The 20902-nt window shown below is 39.8% G+C and overlaps 1 protein-coding gene across 1 annotated transcript; it reads left to right on the forward strand.

The window, feature by feature from the left end:
* The first annotated feature begins 9506 nt into the window (after window positions 1-9506).
* gja5a (gap junction protein, alpha 5a) lies at window positions 9507-20617 on the forward strand. The gene is made up of 2 exons (XM_053627648.1): window positions 9507-9624; window positions 19188-20617. Exon 2 carries the CDS (start codon window positions 19228-19230, stop codon window positions 20455-20457), a length of 1230 nt encoding a protein of 409 aa, XP_053483623.1. The 5' UTR covers window positions 9507-9624; window positions 19188-19227; the 3' UTR covers window positions 20458-20617.
* Window positions 20618-20902: the final 285 nt, after the last annotated feature.

Raw genomic sequence — 20902 nt, forward strand, 5'->3', positions numbered from 1 at the left:
AATAACAATAATAATAATAATAATAATAATAATAATAATAATAATAATTGGCTTAGTGGTTAGCACGTTCTCCTCACACCTCCAGGGTCAGGGGTTCGATTCCCACCGTGGCCCTGTGTGTGCAGAGTTTGCATGTTCTCCGCGTGCTGCGGGGGTTTCCTCCGGGTACTCCGGTTTCCTCCCCCAGTCCAAAGACATGCATGGTAGGCTGATCGGCATGTCTAAAGTGTCCGTAGTCTATGAATGGGTGTGTGAATGTGTATGTGATTGTGCCCTGAGATGGATTGGCACCCTGTCCAGGGTGTACCCCGCCTTGTACCCGATGCTCCCTGGGATAGACTCCAGGTTCCCCGTGACCCTGAAGGATAAGTGATATAGAAGATGGATGGATGGATGTAATTATTATTATTATTAGTAGTAGTAGTAGTAGTAGTAGTAGCATTATTATTATATACTGTATATAGATAGATAGATAGATAGATAGATAGATATGTGTGTGTGTGTGTGTGTGTGTGTGTGTGTGTGTGTGTGTGTACTGTATATAGTACAAGTAAAAGTAAGACATAATAAAAGCTTGTTAAAAAAGTAAAACTTTTTTTAGCTTTTGAACTGTTTTTTCTTTTATTACCAGTGATAGATGGATACCAAGATTCTTGGTTTTTTGGGGTTTTTTTTTAATATACTTTTCCAGCTCCTATTGGAAAAGGTGAGTGTCTCACAGAAGTGCTTGTGCTGAAAGAACCTCTATCTGGAGCTGGGATTGTAATCTTATTCATCCAGATTCTTGATCTTCTGGAGGGCTCTTCAATCAGAGTCAGCCTTACTCACCCTATACAAGCTTTCCTTTCCACCCTTTCCTCATACCGAAATTTGAAAGGTCTTCTGGTCTTTTTCACCTTCTTATGGCAGAAACAAATGCATCAATAGCCTGCCCTGCATCACACAAAGATGTGGGCTTCAAAAATTTGAACTGAGATTCTATTGAATCAATCATTACGTTTATACCAGAAACAATCGACTAATCAAGAAACTAATCAAGCCTGTGAATAAGTGAGTCAGGATTACCCATATGCCCATGGGAAGCTCTGCTTCAAAAGTTCTCTTGTGAATGTGCTGGTTCACTTTCTTACATCTGCTGTGCTGCCTTGACATGATGTCACACAACAATATACAAGTAAATGCAGACAAAGTAAAAGGTACATTTTTGGTGCTTGAATGATTTCATAGCTCCACAGAGGTTGGATATAGTTGCTAGTTGGCCAAAAGGACCCACTGGTCCAGTTAGTGGTGCTAATAGAGTAATATGACAGAGTGCAACATAAAACAAATAAAAATTCTCTGACACATACAGCGTTGCACACTGCCACCAAGAGTTTTGGAATAAAGAACTGCGCCACTTTACCATACAAAAGTGGTCAAATGAAATCAGTCTATGCAATCCAGTACTATACATTTCCTTATCTTCCTCACTGAAGCATATGTAAGGATTCCAGTCATAAGAAGAGGAACGTACACCCTCCTTCAATTCAAGAAACATACAATAACCTCAGCTGACAACAAAAAATACACAACAGATTTCAATTTGTAGTCAATGGCAATATTCATACGCCGAATGTTAGTGTGATGTTGTGTACTCAACTGTGCACGGAATTGGATCGAAATGTCACCGGGCCTAATCTTCGAACCAATCAATTCAGAATTAGCTGTAATACTTAACTCACATATGGCGGAATGGTGGCTTAGCACGTTTGCCTCACACCTCCGGGGTTTGGCGTTCGAATCCCGCTGTATTTGAGTTTGTACATTCTCCTCATGCTTCGGGGGTTTCCTCCGGGTACTCCAGTTTCCTCCTCCAACATTGTTGGCTGATTATCATTTCCAAACTGTCCGTAGTGTCACCCCGTCTGGGATGTCCCTGAGCGTGTGCCCTGAGTGATAGGGTCCAGGCTCCCTGTGTAGGATTGATGGACTTACTGTAACTCACATATGCGAGGTGGGGGGGACAACGCCACAATTTACTGAGCAAAAGTGTTTAATAAAATTACATTTACAGCCAAAATCTTTGTAGAGCAATAGCTGCTTCGTGGGTACAAACGTTAGCCAGAAGGCATTTGTTTTACTAGGTAGAATCTGTGCTCTATAATACTTTACAGACATGCACACATTTACACAGCTCCAGCTATTACAAAAATGGAGGCGTAATAAATTAATGAATCATCTCTCTTGATGTGTGTCTCTCTCTCTCTCTCTCTCTCTCTCTCTCTCTCTCTCTTCTGTCCAGCAGGCCTCTGCATTAGTGAACAAGTCAGCATGATGAGGGCAAGGAAAATAAAGGAGAATGTGCAAGATAACCGCGCAGTAGGAGAGGCAAACAAATAAAGGCAACTTCGATTTAGCCAAAAGGTCTTCTTTCATCCCTTGCTATGTTTTATTGACAAGTGAAATGTGTCCCTAGGACTAGTGCACACATGGAGACACACACAAACTTGTCTTCAGAGGTGGATGTCTTGGGCTGACTCTTTGTGGCACACGCACACACACACACACACACACACACACACACACACACACACACACACACCTTTTCCTGTGTTTGTCTGCTCGGAAAGACACTAAAGCGCAGGAGAAGCCAGCATCTCACTCTTTGATTTCCTCTCTTGTCTTTAAAAAGCAGGATACTCTTATCCCCGTGTTCTAGCAGTGCTGATTACTGCATTTTGGAGGGGTGGTGATGTGCTCTTAACTGGAGTCAGATCGTGTGCTTGTTTTGTTTTTACTATACATCCAATTAGTCTGTGCTTTATTACACTGCAGGGTGTTGAAAACCCACAAAGGGGAAACTTAATATGCTGAGTAAAAATAACAACTGTGACAGCTCTGGAAAACACGCACACACACACACACACACACACACACACAATGATAATGTGTAGAATAAGGCATAAGATCAGAATCATAGAATGAAAACACTGATAAATAACCTATTATACACTGTATTTCATAACTTTAAAAAATAAATAAATAAAATACAGCTTGATTGAGTATTCTAATGATACCAATGGACATCCTTAATCCTAGAGTCTACAGTACAGTGTGAGTTCTCCAAGCACCGGTCATCACAGGGACGTAATACGTCATCACCCCACACCCGTGGACACAAAAGCAGGACTGTGAGATTATAAGAAGAGGCTGACCATGGAAGACCACCCACACATACCAGCCACTGGCTATCCACTGGTATCACTGGTGGGTAAACTGGTGCATTGTTGGTTTTTTTCTGTAAAACAGTGTTATAACAAACAGGCGTAACAATGACATGTTATATGGACCCGTTCGTTTGAGGTTCATTAAAAGTCAAAATGTTCTGGGTCAAACACAGATGAAGTTCTGGGTATTTCCAATCCAAAACACAATCCAAAAAATTTTTTGTCTAGTCCAGGGGTGTTCGATCTTATCCGGAAAGGGCCGGTGTGGGTGCAGGTTTTCATTCCAATCAAGCAGGAGCCACACCTGATTCCACCTGTTTAATCAGTTGATCTTGGCTTTCAATGGCTTCAGGTACTGACAACTGTGATTTAAGAAGAAAAAAAAAGAAGCTATAAGTTAAATACAAAGGGTTAAAATGAAAGCCTATTACACTGAAAAGTTCACAGTATCAATGTAATGCAAATACAACAATGAAAAGAAGTAAAGTGGCAGTGTTCCATGACTTATGAGGATAGAAGGTCTTATGATTGACTACGCCGATGGCTGCTGAAAGGTCAAGGAGGTTGCGGACTGATGACACTTTGGCTGATCTTGTGGCAGGAGGCTTCTCAGTGACTTTATATATAGCTATAAAGGTTAGGATCTTGGAGGATATTCTAGGTAAGATAGAGACACTGTTGAGTGCAGAAAGTGCATTCAAGGATTTTAGAAAGGATAGAGAAAAGTCATAACAGTCTATAGTTGCTGATATCTGAGGTATCCAGAGTGGCTTTTTGTTTCAGAATTGGAATAATCCTTGTTGGTAAATAAATGAAAGAAGAGAGGAAGGAAAGAATTAAGAGAAGTAAGCGAGGTCTGGAGCATTGTGAAAAGAATGGGATCCAGCAAGCTGTGCCTTCCACCATACTGAATAATTTTATTTAAATAAATGTACTCAAATTTTGGTTTAAAATGTTTTTGAGGATATATTTATGTGGCCCCCATTTTTTCCAGGCTTGGGACCGACACTGAGTGCAACCCCTAGTGGCTGGGGTTCCCTGTCCAGGAATTGACTAGATCAGGGGTGTCCGATCTTATCCGGAAAGTTCCGGTGTGGGTGCAGGTTTTCATTCCAACCAAGCAGAAGCTTCTGTCCGTGTCCTAAAATCCCACAATGCCTTGCAATTGCTCACTTCGCCATTGGTTGCAATAGCATGATTCTACTAAAGAGGTCTCCAAATCCCAAAAAATTTCAAGCAATGTACTTTACTACTCAGTGTTATATATTGTGTTAGAAATATGAAAGTGATAGGTCAAGAACAAATTGTACATGTGTTCAATGCAATGAGCTTATAGATATTTTAACATCAAATAAATTACATTTGTTATTTGCTTCTGTGGCAAATATTAACAGTGAAGTTGATGCATGTTTGAAAATAGGGTCAGGGTTAGGGTTAACAAATATTTTTTAAAACCATCTAAAATAGCGTTCATGTGTTTGCTCACTTTGGTGAAAAACTCCATAGGTCTTATTTCATTATCACATAAATATTGCATTCCATCAATCCATCCATCTTCTATACCGCTTTATCCTTTTCAGGGTCACGGGGGAACCTGGAGCCTATCCCAGGAAGCATCGGGTACAAGGCGGGGTACACCCTGGACAGGGTGCCAGTCCACCGCAGGGCACAATCACATACACACTCACACACCCATTCATACACTACGGACACTTTAGACACGCCAATCAGCCTACCATGCATGTCTTTGGACTGGGGGAGGAAACCGGAGCACCCGGAGGAAACCCCCACAGCACGGGCAGAACATGCAAACTCCGCACACACAGGGCCACGACAGGAATTGAACCCCCAACCCTGGAGGTGTGAGGCGAATGTGCTAACCACTAAGCCACCATGCGCCCCCATATTGCATTCCAAATTATATAAAAAAATTAATTTAAAAAACACCAGTGTTTGAATTTGTTTCAGTATATGTAACGTCATCCTGAAGCTCTGTGGTTTTACGTAAGCCGAGCACTCATTAACAGTGGTCTATGAGGAGCATGTGATAGAAGGGAGAGGAGAGAGAGGGAGGAAGACAGCGAGCCTGAATTGCTTATAATCGTTAAGTGAGTGATTAGTCCTTTCTGCTCTCGTAATGTGTGCAGCGGTCAGGCGAGGATTAGCGAGTTTATTTATTTATGCGGCAAAAGCGTGAAGTGATTTGGAAAGGAGGGTTGACATTTCGACCTGCCCACACTTTAAGAGACACAGATGCACACAGATGAACACATACACAATGACAACTGCATGGGGGAAAGAGATTAATGGGTGTACTAAAAGAGTCCAGCTAAATGAACAACTTGCAGCAATAAAAGAGTCCAATACATTAGTGTTATACAAAAGTCCAGCGAGATATAGCAACCAAAACCATCATCCTACAGTAAATCATCCTTTCCTAGAACGCACTATATGTCTGCCACCTAAAACACTGTACTGTCATCACTGCTCGAACAGATGTGCACTTGCATGCCCTGGCTTGCGTCACGTTCAGATTACACTTAATGTGAATTTCATGCATTTAAAAACACCTTAATGTCTATATTCACAGGCTGTACAACACATACACTGCATTAACACTGCATATATATATATATATATATATATATATATATATATATATATATATATATATATATATATATATATATATATATATAAACACTTTACCATCATGTACAGTGCCATTTACACACATTAATTCACGGACATGTTTTATTTTTTGTTATACTCCTCTGTTGTGAAGTTTTAGATGGTATATTCAGTGGGCAATGATAATAATGACATGCCACCACTACTGTCCTCATGTACCTCTGGTATTCTTTGCACCGAATTAAGCCTGAACGGGTGACTGCCTTTGTGCACATAGCAAGAAAAAACCACACACAGAGACACACACAGACATTTGTGAGGACTTTCATTTGACATAATAATTAATGCAGCTAATTAATGCTATTCCTACACCTAAATCAAACACTAACCAATCTCTTTTAGTTTCCAAACTAAATGAAAAAAGGTTTTCCTTGTGGAGACTGTCAGATATTCCTATCCTTTTCATTTCTATCCATTTAATTCCAGCCAAGATATAAAAACATGCCCACACACAAACACACGCATACAAACCCTACAGGAAGGAGGACTTAAATGCAAAAGGGTCCTATCTCACACCCATACGCACACACAGAAGACACCCTACAGCAAGGTGGAATCAAAACAAAAAGATTAACATTACAAATATAAATGCATGTCATCACACGCTCTCTAGTATAACCGTGCGTACCCCCACCCTACAGCAAGGTGGAAATTAAGCAAATCATTTCCATTATATAAGAATGGCACGTATAAGCTGCCTGCTACTGATACTGAGGGTGAACAGGGAAATGAGAAAATAAGAGAAACAAGAGATGGGGGTGTAGGTGAGCGAGACCTAGTTTACAAGTTCGTACTGAAAATACTGAAAACACATTGAAACTTCATACTGAAAACACGCTAAAACTTCATACTGAAATTACAGAAAACACGCTAAAACTTCATACTGAAATTACAGAAAACACGCTAAAACTTCATACTGAAAATACTGAAAACATGCTAAAACTTCATACTGAAAACACGCTAAAACTTCATACTGAAAATACTGAAAACACGCTAAAACTTCATACTGAAATTACAGAAAACACGCTAAAACTTCATACTGAAAACACACTGAAACTTCATACTGAAATTACAGAAAACACGTTAAAACTTCATACTGAAATTACAGAAAACACGCTAAAACTTCATACTGAAAATACTGAAAACATGCTAAAACTTCATACTGAAAATACTGAAAACATGCTAAAACTTCATACTGAAAATACAGAAAACATGCTAAAACTTCATACTGAAAATACTGAAAACATGCTAAAACTTCATACTGAAATTACAGAAAACACGCTAAAACTTCATACTGAAAATACTGAAAACATGCTGAAACTTCATACTGAAAACACACTGAAACTTCATACTGAAATTACAGAAAACACGCTAAAACTTCATACTGAAATTACAGAAAACACGCTAAAACTTCATACTGAAAATACTGAAAACATGCTGAAACTTCATACTGAAAACACGCTAAAACTTCATACTGAAATTACAGAAAACACGCTAAAACTTCATACTGAAATTACAGAAAACACGCTAAAACTTCATACTGAAAATACTGAAAACATGCTGAAACTTCATACTGAAAACACGCTAAAACTTCATACTGAAATTACAGAAAACATGCAGAAACTTCATACTGAAATTACAGAAAACACGCTAAAACTTCATACTGAAATTACAGAAAACACGCTAAAACTTCATACTGAAAATACTGAAAACACTCTGAAACTTCATACTGAAAACACGCTGAAACTTCATACTGAAATTACAGAAAACACGCAGAAACTTCATACTGAAAACACGCTAAAACTTCATACTGAAATTACAGAAAACACGCTAAAACTTCATACTGAAATTACAGAAAACACGCTAAAACTTCATACTGAAAATACTGAAAACACTCTGAAACTTCATACTGAAAACACGCTGAAACTTCATACTGAAATTACAGAAAACACGCAGAAACTTCATACTGAAAACACGCTAAAACTTCATACTGAAATTACAGAAAACACGCAGAAACTTCATACTGAAAACACGCTAAAACTTCATACTGAAATTACAGAAAACACGCAGAAACTTCATACTGAAAATACTGAAAACACGCTGAAACTTCATACTGAAAACACGCTAAAACTTCATACTGAAAATACTGAAAACACGCTAAAACTTCATACTGAAAATACTGAAAACACGCTGAAACTTCATACTGAAAACACGCTAAAACTTCATACTGAAAATACTGAAAACACATTGAAAGTTCATATTGAAAACACTAAAACTTCATACTGAAAATACTGAAACTTCATACTGAAAATACTGAAAACACACTGAAAATTTGTACTGAAAATACTGAAACTTCATACTGAAAATACTGAAAACACACTGAAACTTTGTACTGAAAATACTGAAACTTCATACTGAAAATACTGAAAACACGCTGAAACGTCATACTGAAATTACAGAAAACACGCTGAAACTTTGTACTGAAAATACTGAAACTTCATACTGAAAATACTGAAAACACGCTGAAACTTCATACTGAAAACATGCTGAAACTTCATACTGAAAACATGCTAAAACTTCATATTGAAAATACTGAAACTTCATACTGAAAATACTGAAACTTCATACTGAAAATACTGAAACTTCATACTGAAATTACTGAAAACATGCTAAAACTTCATACTGAAAATACTGAAACTTCATACTGAAAATGCTGAAAACACACTGAAACTTCATACTGAAAACCCACTAAAACTTCGTACTGAAATTATTGAAAACACATTGAAACTTCATAATGAAAACACACTAAAACTTCATACTGAAAATACTGAAAACACACTGAAACTTCATACTGAAATTAGTGAAAACACGCTGAAACTTCATACTGAAATTACTGAAACGCTGTAGTGAAATTACTAATAACATTTCATTTTTAAGCTGAACCATTTTATTGCTTTCATCCTATAATATACACATACGAACTGAAATGGAAAAATGGAGCAAAACAAGAACAAATATGGAACGAAGTAAGCAGTCAGAGAATAAGCAAGCACACACAATGAAATATTTTACATACAGTAAACATATGTTAGTATGCAGATTTAAATAAGTATATAATAGAAGGTAATAATTCAACCAGTAATAGATTACACACACACACACACACACACACACACACACACACACACACACACACACAAGTAATCCCACTAAGGCACATGTACACCACTGCAGACAAGAAGCACTAAAACTTTACTTGAACACCCATTGTGTTCTAATACAATCTGACTTCCTTTTCTTACACTGTGGTATTCTTCTCACCAGAATAAAGTGCCAGCAATTGAAGAGTGGGGCAAGAACGGGAGGAAGAGAAGAGGGAGGAGGACGTGTGTGTGCTTGTGTATGTCCTGGGTAAAGGGGAGGGGGTGTTGTATGTGTGTGTGCATGGGTTGATAGGAAACACTCCCAGAGATGGCCCAGTATTTCTCTGTTTGCCCCACACTTGTGCCCTCATTCCCACAGCTCTAGGAGAGCGTGTCACCAGCTTCAGAGCAGCAAGACAGACTTACCATCACCACAGACCCACTACCCAGCCGGCACCAGCGGGCCAGAACCCCAAGTACCCCGGAGGAGCAGGATAAGGACTTTCTTCCACATCCTCAGGAAACGAGAGAAGGACCTGCTCTCATACACATTCATCTGTTTGATCGAGGCGGCAGTAGGACAGGTAATGATGAGCTCCTCTTCTATAGTCTTAGGGGTCATGTATGTCAAGCGCTCCCTGCTGTTTCTCGAACACACGGCGAGACGCTTCAGAGCAAACACAGCAGATGGGAAGTGTCAGAGTGGTTGGACAAAGATCAGAGATTACAGGCTCGTCCAGAGATTAAAGGCGATATAAATTCGTATTTGTTTCACGGCTTGTAGACATAGTCTCTGCTGTGTGGAAATTTGGAATTTGAAAAAGTCAGTTTAAAAATCAGTTTAAGATCCCAAATGATCCCAAACCAATTATATCTCAGGAAATAGCTGAAAAATGTAAAGTCGTATAGTTTCACTAATAATCTAAACGTTTCTTACTTTTGTACTGTCTATTTTTTGACATTACCATGACATCCTAGGCTGTCTCACGGCACCTTTTTAAATAGATAAATAAATAAATAAATAAATAAAATCATCAGTATAACCTGCTGGTAAAGCACCACTTAAATTTATGGAATTATTTGACTTTAACATGTTTAACCAATCTAAAATAAGCATCACAGTATGCTAACGACATAAGATCCTTACATATGAAGACACAAAACCAATTTAAAAGATGCATATTTGTTTAATAACACTTATGCACTTTAACCCTCCAAGCTAAAGTGTGAAATAAGATAGTGTACAAGTTGAACTGCATTAAAGTTATATATATATGAGGTCTTACATGGAAAAGTTGCAGCTGCTATATTAACTTCCAAATGAATCCTAACCAACAGCCTCGCTCTGTCATTTATATACATGACCAAAAAGTGTGTTTGAGCTTCTCTATGACTAAAGGACGATAGCTGGAGCCGAGCATTAGTTTCAGTAAGTCGGCACACGTCTCCTGTCTCTCTATTTTTCTTCTGCATGGCAATCCATCACAAGAGTGTACACGGCGGATTACCAAAGTTTGCTTTTTGTGTACAAAGATCATAAACCACTTCCTATCACACTCTAGTGCTAATATCCACAGTCTGTCCACTTAGTTTATGTAGCTTTAATCCATTTGTTTATTGTTTTTTTTTTTTTTAATTGGGTCTAATGGCAGCATGACAGAGGACTCAGGCATGATCAGTCATTGTGGGAGACACTGAGACAATTGAGATTAAAGACTCTTCCTCTAAAAGCAGTATAAACTCTGTGTGTGTGTGTGTGTGTGTGTGTGTGTGTGTAAGTATGATTGCACTGAAAAGTTGATGCTGTAAAAGTGCTAAAGTCATCCACAATTTAATAATATGCAAATGGTTGCAGAAAACATACATTTCGGGGGCACAACTGAATTGATTATAGCAAAATTAGAATTTATTATAGTAAAATCCTGGAATTATAAAGTTCTATGTGATGTTTTTGCAAAAATTTATGTCAAAAATATGTACATACATGAAACAAACAAACAAACAAAAAACCCTGAAGTTGCATCTGCTTTCAGATATCTTAAAATCAAAGATTTGTCAGATATAACCTTATTATTCAAAGGTCTATATATTCAGTAGCTTTCCTTTTAAAGTTTAATCTCATGACTTCAACAGCAGAGTTTATTTTAATGGAAGATTATAAGCAAGCCATGGCTCTTTTACAATAATTGCGAAAGCTGTAAATGTTCACTAGTATGTAGCAGATGGAGGGAGTCTCTTTAACTGTACTGTAGATCTGCGGCGAGTGTTAGAGGAGAGCATTGCTGAACCGCCTTTTAAGGTAACGCATTATTCACGTAGTAACCTGACAGGCAGAAATGGATTGTCCTTTAAATGTTGTGAGGAAAGCTACCAGGCCATCTGTGTGACAAGCAACGATGACGTCTGTTTATCTGATTTGATTTTTATTGACATGTATGGGGTGTCTCATTCTCACTTATGACACTACTAAACTCTTAGCTCGTCAAGTCAAGTGGCTTTTTATTGTCATTCCTCTATAAAGCTTGTATACATTGGAATGAAATGAGGTTTCTTCAGGAACATGGTGCAACACGGAACGGTACGCAAGGTTACACAAAGTGCAAATACACAACAGTGTGAGACGAGTGCAAAACATACACAGGACAGTAGATACAGAGGACATGGACTGTAACTGTAAGCTATTGTGTAATGTAGCAGCACAAGTATAGGAGCAATACTGGCAGCAAAAACGAGTTCCATACTCTTCATCCTCATCCTAGACACTCAACAACAACAACAACAACAACAACAACAAAAACAGAACAGAATTAACCATTCTGATTGAAATGACTGCTGTCTTTTTTCAGTCTCTATCACAACCATGTGTGTGTATATATATATATATATATATATATATATATATATATATATATATATATATATATATATATATATAGACCAAGGGTATATATAGACAAAGGAGATTTGAAGTCACCTACATCACCACAAGTTGTTTGGAAGGGTTTCAAGAAGAAAGCCTCTACTCTCATCCAAAACCAAACTCGAGCGCCTTCAGTTTGCCAGACACTACTGGAACTTCAAATGGGATCGGGTTCTATGGTCAGATGAAAACAAAATAGAGCTTTTTGGTAATAAACACCAGAGGAGGTTTTGGCGCACACAGAGAGGTAGCCATATGGAAAAGTACCTCATGCCCACGGTTAAATATGGAGGTGGCTCTTTAATGTTCTGGGGCTGTTTTTCTGCCAGAGGACCTGGACATTTTGTTAGGATACATGGCATCATGGACTCCATCAAATATCAACAGATATTAAATGAAAACCTGACTGCCTCTGCCAGAAAGCTTCAAATGGGCTGTGGTTGGATCTTCCAGCAGGACAATGATCCAAAACATACATCAAAATCAACACAAAAATGGTTTACTGACCACAAAATCAAGATCCTGCCATGACCATCCCAGTCCCCTGACCTGAACCCCATAGAAAACCTGTGGGGTGAACTGAAGAGGAGAGTCCACCAGCATGGACCTTGAAATGTGAAGGATCTGGAGAGATTCTGTATGGAGGAACGGTCTCAGATCCTTCGCCATGTATTCTCCAACCTCATCAGGCGTTATAGAAGACTCAGAGCTGTTATCTTGGCAAAGCAAGGTAACACAAAGTACTGACTAAAAGCGGGCCAATAATTGTTGCACACCTATATTTAACAAAGATATTTTTTTTGATAAACCTGTGTTGTGTTCGCAATTATTTGATATTCATGACAGCAGTGTATTTTTTTGTGGATTTTTTTGTTAAACAATTTTTCACTGCCTTCTTTGATCGTATTTACCAAGGGTGCCAATATTAGAGGGCACTGTAGGTGTGATGGCAGTCAGTGGTGCGACACTGGTCGTCACTGGTCTCTGGTTTGAGGGAATGGGCTTTTATAAATATTTACCGTTAGCTGGTAGAGGTAGGGGCCATGTGTGGACTCTACAGAGCCTCTTATGGTGTCAGCATCAGCGTGCCCACGGCAACATCAATGCTTTGAGGAAAACCAGCAAGGCACGACATGCCAACACAGCCTGGCACCTTCACAGAGCATTACCGGAACATTCCCAGCTCACTTAACTGGGGGACAGTATAGAGTGGTATGTTATTCTTAAGTTTATTTTTGTTATTACTATGGCTTGACAGTGATATATTCATAGAGAACACAGCATGTTCAGAGATTCATCCAGGTTAAGACCGACACTCAGTCATAAGTGTCAATAGATATATTTTAAGAGATTGGGCAATTCAGTATTACATAAGTATCCTTGTGCCTCTGTAAAAATACAGAAATAAGCCTAACAGTTGACATGACAAGACAAGCTCTGATTTTTTATTTATTTATTTATTTGTTTGTTATACACTACTTTTCTTTCTCCTGCATAATCTTTAAAAAATGATGGTCAAGCATTAAAAACATCATGCAGTTCACCTGAACTACATATACAGTGCTATTTATGATATCCACTAGATAAAATCTTTTCTTTTGTGGAGGGCTCAAGATTTCCAAAGCCAAGACTCAATGTGATTTAAAATATGGCTTTGCGAATTTTTCCAGCACAGCTTCTTTATATGTCACATACCGTATCGTGACTTACTGCTCAACGCACTCTCCTGCATCACTTACACACATATACAGGGCATTACACACCTAATATTCCTGCCCACATCCATAAAAGGCTCAATATATTGTCATGATCATTTACCATCAGGCTAACCCTAACGACGTCACTTACAGTTCTACACAAAAACACATATGCTCATTCAATCACTCTTATATGTTGTGTATCACTTGATACGTTAAAGATAAAAGAAAGTTCCTGATAATGCGTTATCGTGAATATGAATCGAAGTGCATCTTCCTTACATACTGCTAAGAAAAAAAAAAGAAAGAAAGAAAGAAACAGGAAAATGCCTTACTGATCAAAAAGATCATAACACAGGAACATCTATTCAGCCTTCATCTAATATCCACCCAAACAATCCTGATTATCTCTCTTCCTTTTTAGTTTTATGTTCTACAAACAGAGCCTGATTTTATCAAATGATCATTAAAGCGTCTAATTAGAAGATGTAAACAATCTTCCCTTCCCCTTAGGTCATTGTACAAAAATGTGTATATTCTTTTCATTGTTCAACTAGCACTGTGTGTGTGTGTGTGTGTGTGTGTGTGTGTGTGTGTGTGTGTGTGTGTGTCTTGCCCTCCTATTGTTCATGTTTTGAAGAAAACGGCATATTTGGCCACCCTTGACTACGACACCTCATAAATGTCTGGTGATAAGGTTCCGCTGTCTGGTGGAATGTCAGGTGCATTGTCTTGGCATGATAAAATATTACTAAATCAAGTGACCCTCAATGTCCCCTCGATAACCTCCCTCTCTCTCTCTCTCTCTCTCTCCCTCTCTCTCTCCCCCTCTCTCTCTCCCTCTCTCTCCCTCTCCCTCATACACACATTGTATGGGAAAAAAGGAAAGAGAGCTGGTTATATTCTCACTGTGACTCCTGTGAAAGCAAAGCTGAAGGAAATCATATTGTTTGAAATTGCTTCCTAAGAGAAGAAGAAAAGGAAGAAGTAAAAAAAAAAAAAAAAGGGAGACAGAAGGTGAAATAGAGAGAGGGGAAAACGGAGACTGTAATGCCAATGAATCAGATGGGTATTTCCATCCTATTGCTGTTTTCTAAGCGTCTAACATTCTGTTCCCACCAACACCACTCCAGACGAACACTGCCAGCACACACACACCCACACACACACACACACACACACTTGACTTTGTTAAACTCCAAAAGACCGTCTGCCATTACAGTGGCCTTCATGATTCATTCAGTTGGATGCATTAAGAGGAAGTCCACTAGTTTGTTGTTAGAGACTTCTGGGTAATCAGTCAGAGTTTCACATGAAGGATTTTTAATGAGAACTCCAGAATAAATATAGAATGCCTTAATGATTATAAAATCAAAGCAACCTTCTAGCTGTGCGCTGTTATGACCCTAACAAGTAAAGGAAGCTCACAGCTTTTGTTTTAGCACCGTGCAAACTGTCACACGCTCAGTCATTACCATTTCTACCTAAACAGTTTCATTAAAAGACTGAATTCAAAGCAATAAAATAAAATACATATACAAATCAAATTGAAACTATATTATGATACAAATTACTTCCAACATACCTTTATATCTTTTATGATCAAAGTGATTTTGACTCCTTGGCAAGGAGTGATGGCAAAATTATTCTCTCAGTAAGAAAAGTGCATGATTTAGGCTTGAAGATTTTAGGCTGTTGCTGTATTTAGCTCTGCTGTGAACTTTTGTACATTTTTCCATTTTTATAAATAGCAATGCATCATACGGGCTCAGAAATCGGTATCCAAAGTCTATTTATGATTTCCGTTGAAACAGGAAGCTGTACGTGTGAAAGTTCTAGTGCAAAAAAAAAAAAAAAAAAAACACGTTTGTAAAGCTTTAACAGAACTCTCACTTCAATGACTTTAAACAATAAGTAGTGATTATGAATAATTAAATAATGCCGAATAACCTGTAATGCCTCACACCTCCAGGGTCGGGGGTTCGATTCCCACCTTGGCCCTGTGTCTGCGGAGTTTACATGTTCTCCCCGTGCTGCGGGGGTTTCCTCCGGGTACTCCGGTTTCCTCCCCCAATCCAAAGACATGCATGGTAGGCTGATTGGCGTGTCCAAAGTGTCCGTAGTGTATGAATGGGTGTGTGAGTGTGTATGTGATTGTGCCCTGTGATGGATTGGCACCCTGTCCAGGGTGTACCCCGCCTTGTGCCCCATGCTCCCTGAGATAGGCTCCAGGTTCCCCACGACCCTGAAAAGGATAAAGCGGTTTAGAAGATGGATGGATGGACGGATGGAAACATTTTTAAGCTGCTTTTGTCCGTATAGTAGTGAAATAACATGATCAAGAGCAATTGTTAAACATCCCTGGCCTTGTTTCTATTATTACTGATTAGGACGCTATGCCTAAATTGAATAAACCCTGTGTAGTTGAAAAGGCCTTTTTTTCACATATAGCTTCAATCGTTAAACATGACTTCCCATAAAGTGGCACATTTTAAAATGTAGTGTGCTTTTAGTGGCTTTCGGTGCATTTTAGTGTGTCATCTGGTATTATTTGACTTCCAGGCCCTGTGCCATTAAAACCTGTTTAAGTACATCAGTATTGGACATTAATTCTGTTATTAAGGAAATTCCTTCTGTCATAAGTTGGTGCACTGAGCCTCAGAAACACATCAGATAGCATTGTTCTGCAGATCCTTCTGTTTTACTCCAACTGTTTTATATGGCATTGCTGCAGTTCCTTAATTGAGATTGAAGGATTGACTTCACAGAGCCTGCTGCATGCGGTGAATTTCAGTCCCAATTACTGCATACTGCCCTATCACTGAGGGCATGTGAAGACACGTACAGCTGTAATTTCTTATTCAATTATTATATTTTATTTGTGATGCAGGGAGCTTTGCAGATCTAAACATTTAAATTCAACTAAACATTCATCAGATTTTCAGAAACAACTCCCAGCACACTTTCACAGTCTTCTTCTCTCATTGTTATCGGGCTCAAGATAAGAAAAATTGCAAACAACATACTTGTAAGTTTACTCAGCTGTGCTTTGTGTTGGTCATTGATAAGGTTTAGCATCTTAATGACCCCGACTGTTTTGAGATGTGACTGCAGAACAAATGTATGAAAGAGCCTCTGAAAACTGAGTCCATATTTGGGCTTAGCTGAAGCAGGGCAATGGTTTGGGACAGGATGGATGCGAGGTGGCAGTTTAAAGCATGTACAGTACACTGAAACACTCATATGGACATACAAACACAAACACACATATGCACATATATAAGTCTGGAATGATCATAGAATTTCAAAGATACCACAGAAAAACAATATTCAATTCAATTCAGTTTTATTTGTGTAGCGCTTTTAACAATGGACATTGTCTCAAAGCAGCTTTACAGAAACATTTAAACACAGGATAGAGATTTTAAGTGTGTGGATTTATCCCTATTGAGCGAGCCGGTGGTGACGGTGGTGAGGAAAAACTCCCTGAGATGATACGAGGAAGAAACCTTGAGAGGAACCCGACTCAGAAGGGAACCCGTCCTCATCTGGGTAACGACGGATAGTGTGAAAGTAAAGGAAAGTTCATTATGGTTTTATATGAAGTCTGTTTGTTGAACTAGTCCACTGTTCACTAAAGGAGACCTGAGTGTAAAACTGCATGTGGTAATTGCAGTCCCAAGGCCATCGCAGCAACCGTAGTCCCAGCAACCACAGCGAGAACGTCCATGTGGAATTGAGGTCCAGAACCATTTCTATGGTACTTCAAGCGGCACCGTCCTCAGCGATCTCCAGGCTGTAGCCTCCAGTTGATGAGAGCTCCATCTAAAGGTAGGGCATCAGGATGGATCAGGCAGGTCCGGAGAGCAGAAAGGGTCAGGATCACTGGCATCTCCATAAAATCTCCAATACAACGCAGTATTGGTCTTCAATGGACTTTACTTTTTCCTTTATTTCAGTTGCTGATGTTTTCAGAGCTGCGCGATTCTGCCCTTTTATCAGCAACTCAAAATGCACACGTAATTTCAGGGGTGAAGTCGGTTTAAGGATAAAAATAAGGGTTCGCCAGTGTTTTCATTGTAATTGTGAGTTGTCTCACAGGCAGAAGAGAGAGAAAAAAAATCCTATATTGTTATATATAAATTTTTACATATGCTCACTATACAGTGAAATTCTTATCTTCACATACTGTAATCCCTGTTAGCTGGATAGCTGGATAGCTGGGGTCGGAGCGGATGGACGGCCATGATGCGGCTCCCCTGGAGCAGTTAAGGGCCTTGCCGAAAGGCCCAAAAGTGGCAGCTTGGCAGACCTTGAAAAATGACATTAATTGCTCTCCTCTTAATGGCAATCTTTGTGTAAAATCTTTAACAGCAGTCTTTATTTTGTAGTTTCTATAAGTATCACTGACAACATCCAAGAGCATTAGACGTTGGTCTTTTTGTGTATTTTTGTTTCATGTCTCACTAAATGTAATGACAAGATTAACTCTTTAAAGTATAGTAATAATAATAATAATAATAATAATAATAATAATAACAAAGACCTGAAGAATTTATACGCCACATATCTGCCTCAACAGATTCTACCCAGTTTCCCAGGCATTACAGATAGAAAGATTTTGTTTTCATACGCTCATTCAAATGACATGAATATTTCCACTGAACCACGGAACACATTTTTTTTTTGTGGTAAACTACTAATTATAGATCTGGGCCGTGCTATCTCAAATGCATCTCACTCATATAAATATACACACACATGCTGAAAAGGAAAAATACAAAAGGTCAGGTGGTACAGGGACAGCTGTACTGTTGTCTAAAACGGTCTGGGGTTTGGATCAGATCTGCACCGGGGTCAATTCCCATGCCCCTGGTATCATCCTACTGTGCCTTTTTCTACCAAGGCCACAGAAGCCAGCCCCTACCCCAATTGACCATGAAACTAGCGAGAGGCATGCCAGGATTAGAAACATTCATCCCACTGTTCCGTTACTGTGGGCTGCCAACTCTCTTACACACTTAACATACATGCAAATCATATCAACGGTATGGTCTTACAGGGTCTGACAGATGGTCCAAGGTGAAGCTATACAATTGCAGGGGATTAAGAAGCTTATGCAAAGGCTCTGGGATTGTTGGGACACAACCAAATGTGCTATGTGTATGACAACAGGTGAACAAAGTTTATTGGTCATATAGGTTACGTTTAGTGATATCTGCATCTATCAATATTTACAGTACATGTATATTACAAACATGCATAATAAGGTGTTATACCATTGTTGTACCTTTAAGTGCCCATTTTCATTATCTGTACCAAACCAAAAAAAGGTATCTGTACAATATCTTTTTTCGGACATTGTATAGAATCCATAAGGTAAACGACAGAACTATGGAGTGTTAGTGCCACCTGCAGAATGAATTAAATATAGTAAGAAGAATTGAACAAATAACACAAGCTCTAGCTCTAGTACTGCTTCCCTGTGAATGTTCATTAAAGATTCTACGTTTTTCTCGTTTTCTCCCAGAGGCAGTCCGAGGGAGCAGAAGTGTAGACAGTGAGGAACCATGGGGGACTGGAGTCTCCTTGGAAACTTCCTTGAGGAGGTGCAGGAGCACTCTACCTCAGTGGGGAAGGTGTGGCTCACTATCCTTTTCATCTTCCGCATCCTGGTCCTGGGTACAGCAGCCGAGTCGTCTTGGGGCGATGAGCAGTCTGACTTCATGTGCGACACCCAGCAGCCCGGTTGCACCAATGTCTGCTATGACCGTGCCTTCCCCATCGCCCACATCCGATATTGGGTGCTGCAGATAGTCTTTGTCTCCACACCCTCACTTATCTACATGGGCCATGCCATGCACACTGTGCGCATGGAGGAGAAACGCAGGCGGCAGAAGCAGGAGGAGCGTGAGGCAGATGAGGGAAGAGGGGAACCAGGAAGTGGCGAGAAGGACTACCTGGAGCAGAAGGAGAAGTCTTCTGAAACACCACACAAGATTCGCTTAAAAGGCGCGCTGCTTCGGACTTACATACTGAGCATCCTGATCCGCTTGGTCATGGAAGTGGTCTTCATTGTGATCCAGTATATGATGTATGGCATCTTTTTGGAGTCGTTGTACCACTGCAATACTTTACCATGTCCCAACCCAGTCAACTGCTACATGTCACGGCCTACAGAGAAGAATGTCTTCATTGTGTTCATGTTGGTCGTGGCAGCCGTGTCCCTATTCCTCAGTGTTCTGGAGCTTTATCACCTCGGCTGGAAGCAGTGCAAGAGTTGCTTCCGTAAGTATGTTGAGAGCCGTGCCACTATCGGCAACAATGAAACCAACATCAAAAGCGGCAAAGCTGTTTCTGCAGCCATGCCAACTAACTTTCCAGACAGCTCCCAGTCACATCCTGCCAACAACTGCACCCCACCTCCAGATTTTAACCAGTGCTTAGCATCAGGAAGAGGACCACCATCACCTGGACATGTTCATCACCATGTTCATTCCATCCACTCGGGTTACCAACCCTTCACCAATCACTTAGCCCACCAGCAGAACTCGGTCAACCTGGCCACTGAGCGGCACTGCCAGCGCAGCCATGATGACCTGGAGGCAGGGGAGGATTTCTTGAGGATGAGCTATGACCATCGACCAGCCATTGTGGCTTGTGTAAACAGCCCTGCTGAAGTGCTACCGAGTGCTCCTTCCACACCAACGTCCAACAGCAGCTTCAACAGAGACAAACGCTGCTTCAGTAGGACCAGTGGCTCCAGTAGCAGTAAAACACGGCCAGACCTAGCAGTATGATCGGGGTGTGGCCAGATACAAGTGTATTGTGGTGAATGAGGATTGTGTGAATACAATATGGCCAAAAGTATGTAGACACCTGATCATCACACCCATATGTGGGTCTTCCCCAAACTGTTGCCACAAACTTGGAAGCAGACATTTGTCTAGAATGCCTTTGTATGCTGTAGCATTATGATTTACCTGGAACTACAACCTAAACCTGTTCCATCATGACAATGCTCCTGTGCACGAAACGAGATCCATGAAGGCATGGTTGGCCGAGGTTGGAGTGGAGGACTCCAAGTGTCCTGCACAGAGACCTGACCTCTACCCCACTGAACACCTTTGTGATGAATTGGAACACTGACTGAACCCCAGGCCTTCAAGCCCAACATCAGTTCCTGACCTCACTAACGCTCTCGTGGCTGAACGAACACAAATCCCCATAGCAACAGTCTAAAAT

Source organism: Ictalurus furcatus, chromosome 6 (genome assembly GCF_023375685.1).
Source record: "Ictalurus furcatus strain D&B chromosome 6, Billie_1.0, whole genome shotgun sequence".
NCBI lineage: Eukaryota > Metazoa > Chordata > Actinopteri > Siluriformes > Ictaluridae > Ictalurus > Ictalurus furcatus.

Excerpts from the sequence above, each read along its gene's own strand:
- gja5a (XM_053627648.1), top strand. The coding sequence starts at position 19,228 with ATGGGGGACTGGAGTCTCCTTGGAAACTTCCTTGAGGAGGTGCAGGAG.